Source organism: Gekko japonicus, unplaced genomic scaffold (assembly GCF_001447785.1).
Source record: "Gekko japonicus isolate JY-2015 unplaced genomic scaffold, Gekko_japonicus_V1.1 scaffold1756, whole genome shotgun sequence".
NCBI lineage: Eukaryota > Metazoa > Chordata > Lepidosauria > Squamata > Gekkonidae > Gekko > Gekko japonicus.
Window position 1 is genome coordinate 25578 of NW_015165871.1, and position 5166 is coordinate 30743.

A 5166-nucleotide genomic window follows, 5' to 3' on the forward strand; every position below is an offset into this window, starting at 1 on the left:
CGCTTGAAGGGAACCCTGCCCAGCAAACCCCCCCCCCAGGGGCCAGAGGAGTGACACAACAGCCCCCCCCCCGGTGCTCCACAGTCTCTTTCTTCACTGAGAGTTCTCCTTCCTGGCTGAAACTACTTGGTATAAAACGGTGCAGTCAAAGAGCGTGAGAGACTGTGGGTCTGGCGGTCTCTGTGGTTCAGGGGGCAAACGCCTGCATTCTTCTTTTAAGCCCTGCCTCCCTCTCCCCCCCTCCCCACCCCAATGGGGATGGCAAGGCAGCTCACATTCTTCTCCTCTCCCCCATTTAATCCTCACAACAACCACCCTGTGAGGCAGGCCGGGCTTAGAGTGTGCCTGACCCAAGGTCACCCAGCAGGCTTCCATCCATGGCAGTGTGGGGATTCGAACCGGGACCTCCCAGATCCTAGTGCAACACTTTCACACACACACACACACACCCAGAGGCTGCCCGGAGCATCTCCAGACTTTGGACAGACCAATGCCCCAACTTCACCGGAGGCAGCCGTATCTGTTTTCCCAACAGCCCTTGAGAATCGGTCAGGAACCCTCCTCCCCACCTTGGGGGACCCAGGAGGCGTGGGGTCTTTCTTCCAGGCAGCTTGTCGAGCTGCATGATTCCAGCTGCATGATCGTAGGATTCCAATCCGAACAGGCTGCGTGTCCTTCCAGAGGGCCTGCTGGGGCCACATATCAGGGCTCGGCTGTAGCATAATAAGGAGGTGCTCCCACATGGGCAAGTGAGAATTTGAGTCATGTTTATTTTTGATAGCGAAAGCCTCCCTGTTTGCCCCCCCCCCCCAGCAGGCTCCGGGGCCCTCCAGTGCTGTGCTGAGTCCAGGGCCTGGAGCGAAAGCACGGGTGGCCTGGGACCCAGGTGCCTTCTTCCCTCGCCACTGAGCTGTGGTCACAGGCCGCTAATTGTACACGGCAGCCATCCACGCCAAGAGCCACCACCGTCCACGAGAAGGAGCGTGATCTGCTCAGCAGTTCCCCTAGCTCTGGGGCATCCCGTGCTTCTCTGTGTATCTCCTGCGGAGGGAAGGGAAGCCGCCTGAGGCAGTGGCCGGCAGAGGGAGGGACAGCACCGCAAGCCCTCCCTGCCCCCCCCACCGATGGGGGGCCCCAGGCTCACCTCCTGGCGTAGTCAAAGAGCGCATGCTTCCGGTCCTGCAGGGAGAGGTGCCTTGCCTCTGGGGACCGGGCAAAAACCTTCAGGGGCAGCTGCACACAGGAAACAGAGGAAGGGGAAGATGAAGTCACCCAAGGCTCCCCCACACAACCCCCTCCCCCCCGTGCATGCTTGCTTTCTCCTCCCCTGCCCCTAAAGGTGGTCTGCACGTACTGTGGCCGGAGGAGGAGACGCAGGGGACTGAGCGTTGGGGACCGACGGACCAGGCAAGGGAGGCTCCTCTTCTGCCTCGCCGGGGGTGAAGGGAACCCGCCCCTCCAGCAGGTTGGCAATGGTGGCAACCATGGGGCGGGGGGGGGGGGGGAGAAAGGCAGGCCGCGCGTGAGGGGCCTGGGGGGGAGGACTCCCTTCGAACACCATCATGGCTCTCGGGGCTGGAGTCCTCTCCCCTCGGTCCAGTGCTCTAGAAGCCCCGAGCCCGTCCCCGGCTCACTGCCGATGGCCCTGCACGATGCTGAACTGCTCCCTCCTTCCGCCAGGCAACAGGAGTGCTCAGAGAGCCCCTGCTCAGGCGGCAGCTGCGGCCTCAACTTCAGTTCCACAAGCACGACTGGGGAGGGGAGGGGGGCAGGAGAGAAGGAGAGAAAAAGCCTTCTGGTAGGAAACAGATCTGCGGCACAAGGGGACATTATTGCAGGAGTAGCCAAGTGTGGGTTTCCCACAAAAGACTGACAGGGTCTTGTGGAACCACAACACCTCCACCTTAGCATCTGACAAAGTGGGCACAGGAACAAATGCTGAAATAAGCAGCCCTCAAAGCACTTGCAGAGTGACCCCCACCCTGGCATTCCCCCCCCCCAATCACGGCCTCACAGAGGAGGTCAGGCAGGCAGGAGGGGTCTGCCACCCGGAGACTGCATCACTCGCCTTGCAGGGAAATGAGCCTCCGCCAAGGCCTCAAAGCTGTTATTATACCAGATTATTTCTGGCTGTGTTTAACCTTCCCCGCCCCCTTCCTGGGTTTAAATCAACAGTGAATTCATTGACTATACTGATAGTTTATTCTCATTATATGATTTTATGGTATGCTGCTTTGCAGGTTTCTACTGATAACAGTAGTTGATTTAAATCATCTACAGAAAACAAAACTGAAGTCCAACGGCACCTTGCCAAGACCGACAAAAGCTACTCAAGCATAAACTTTGGTAAGGCAGAGCTCTGCCAGGCAGGTCCTCGAAACGCAGACTCGGGTCGGTGTCCTCCTGCACACCTGATCAAGTGAGGCCTGGTTCATGGAAACTCGAGGAGGATTAAATCCTGTATTTAAGGTGCTGCTCGTGGTCTCCTGTGTAATCCCACTACAAAAGACTAATGTGGCCGCCTCTGGTGCCGACGTGAACGCTAGACGATTCATGTCCACTTCCAACTGACTCCCCTCTGACTGTCCCGCCTCACTGATGTTTTCCTTGGTCTGCAGTACCCGGAATGGGACATCGGGCTTCACCTTGCAGAGTCACCGACCTGCAGAAACCCTCCCCCTGTCGCCTCACCTGGCTCCCCGCCCGTCATCCGCTCACTCACCCAAGTCCTTGCGAATGACTGCCAGGGGCACGTGAGGCAGGACCTCCTTGACACGCTGAGCCATGCCCATCAAGCGCGGGTCCCCTGCGGGGGGAGAGCTGGAGGAAGCCTGAGGCCGGGCTGCCAAGGGCTGACTCGGGACTGAGAGAGAGATGGGCGGAACTTGAGCGTTTGCTGAAAACTGTGCTTGCTCTGCCCAGGCTCCACTTCCAGAGCATTTGCGGGGCACAGCCACCTCCCCCACCCCCACCCCCGGTGCTGTTTCCCACAGGAAGAGTCAACCCACGCCTCTGGGGGGGAAATCCCCATCCCCGCCCCCGGGCGGGCTTCTATAAACCAGAGCTCAGACGGGCCCCCAAGGCCAGGACTGGGGCCAGCTGCTCACCCAACGAGCAAAGGGGTGGTTATGTTGCCGGGCACGAGGTGGGAAGAACTACTCACCTGGGGCATAGGGAACTGGAGGGCTGTGGCGCAGCCGCTTCAGGTGCTCTGCTTTGTCAGTGGCCGTGACCCGTGTCGATGCCACACCCAGCTCCAAGGCCAGGAGCTGCAAGAGGGAGAGAGGTCAACAGGGATGCTCCCTCCTGCCTAACAGCAGGGGCCCCCCAACCAGTAGGACGGGGTGTGGAACAGCGAGGGCAGTGGGCACCACAGCAACACGGCTGCCTTGGGGGCTTCTGTCCTGACCTCTTGGACTCGAAGAGCCAGCTCCTCCCGGGTCTCCTCAGCTCGTCTGCAGACTGAAGGGAGCCACCTGCACCGGGCAAAAGAAAGAAAGAAAGCCAAAATGAATGCACGGGCAACGAACTGGTTCTCTTTCTCCACGCAAGTGTAAAGGGACCCTTCTTCTCAAGAGCTCAAGGACACGGGGACGATGGAGCTGGCACTCCTTAGCAGTGTTCCCTCTAAGCTGAGTTAGTGTGAGCTGGCTCACAGTTTTTTAGCCTCTGGCTCACACGTCGTTGTCTCGGCTCAGGAAGGAGGGATCCAGAGCAAACTTATTGATGCAGGGGCCAAATCGCTCGCTCACAACTTTAATGCCAAAAGTAGAGTTTTTGCTCAGAAGTCTCTGCAGCTTAGAGGGAGCGTTGCTCCTTAGTATATGCTTCCAAAAGCTCCTCTCCTCCCTCCCCCAAAAAGTTAGAGAGAATTAGTACCTTACTTGATAAATGGTGAAGGGAACAAAGAAAGTCCAGAGCAGCTCAGTCACCCAGGAGGCATCAGCCGAGCTCTTCAGAGAGAGAGAGAGGGAAAGGAAACGGTAAAAAGCCCCGGAGGGACCGGTTCAAGCACACTCGTCCCGTCCCCCCCCCCGGCAGACTCGTTGCTACACGATGCTTTCCAAACGGAAAGGAAAGACCTGAGAATGTGCAAAACAGGGGCAGAGCGAAGGTACAACACTAGCCAGCACACCACCCCCCGGAAGCACTCACCACAGCAACAAAGGGCCTCTGTACTTGCAGGGCCACTGGCTGGACCGTGTCCAAGATCGAGAACGGCCACGTGCTGGAGAGGAAAGAGCCTGGTCAGCAAGGCCAGGCCTGGAGAGAGGCAAGCCGGTGGATGGCGCCCGTCCCCTTCCGCCCGCTGTCCCCCCCCCCAGCCCACCTGAAGCGCAGAAGGCCGGCCCTCCCGTTGGTTGTGGTTTCCTCGGGGAAGAGCAGCAGGGGCGGGCTGCCTCCGTGGGAGGAGTAGGCCTTCAGGGACTCCAGGAGCTCCGCTCGCCCTCCTGTGCTGCCCACCTCCAGGAAGCCCCGGGACCAGCAGATGAAGCCAGAGGCCCCGTTCAGCATGGGCTGTGGAGGGAAAAAAAGAGAAAGTGAGACTGACGGTCCCAGACGCACCACACACGCAGACACAGCTCAGACGCCGAGGACAGGAAACAATTTCTGGGTGCCTGTGAGCCGCCCCAAGGGAACTGCCTCCCTCCAGGTGGGGAAGATAAACCACCAAAAAGACTTCCCGAATGTCGCACAAAATGCTCGGGGCGGCAGCCCCTTTTTAAAACCAAAAACACTGGAATGAGGCCACCTGCCGAGGTGAACTTCAGACCACCACCACCACCACCCCCTCCCTCCCTCCTGGGGGCCAGGCTCCTACTCACCGCATTGCAAGAGGTCAGCAAGTTAATGACATTGTGGTCGAAGTGAGTGACGTGGTTGGCGATGTAGACGCGGGCCCGGAGGCTGCGCTGCTGAGGCTGGCTCTGCCGCACCAGGAGGCCCAGCACGGAACACATCACCCGCACGACGAACCTGGGAGGCGGGCCACAAGCACACGGGTGTGCGCGTGTGTGCGTGTGTCAAGGGAGGGGGGGGCATCACCTCACTCACTCCCCCTCTCGCTCCCCCCTCCGGCTGGGGCTCCGTCGTTCCCCGCGGCCTTCCCCTCCCCTCCCCTCCCCCCCCCCCCCCCCCCCCCGCCCGGGCGGGGCGGGCGGGAGG

At 60.0% G+C, this 5166-nt stretch overlaps 1 protein-coding gene across 1 annotated transcript; it reads right to left on the minus strand.

Annotated features, from left to right (window-relative positions):
* Positions 1-755: 755 nt before the first annotated feature.
* AUP1 (ancient ubiquitous protein 1) lies at positions 756-5024 on the minus strand (the record flags this gene model as incomplete). Its single annotated transcript, XM_015411252.1, has 11 exons — positions 756-1041; positions 1145-1233; positions 1355-1544; positions 1577-1751; positions 2723-2863; positions 3164-3269; positions 3410-3476; positions 3880-3953; positions 4156-4228; positions 4331-4518; positions 4827-5024. Coding segments are annotated over 11 exons (1338 nt in total), but the record flags the coding sequence as incomplete, so codon positions are not given.
* Between the last annotated feature and the right edge of the window lie 142 nt (positions 5025-5166).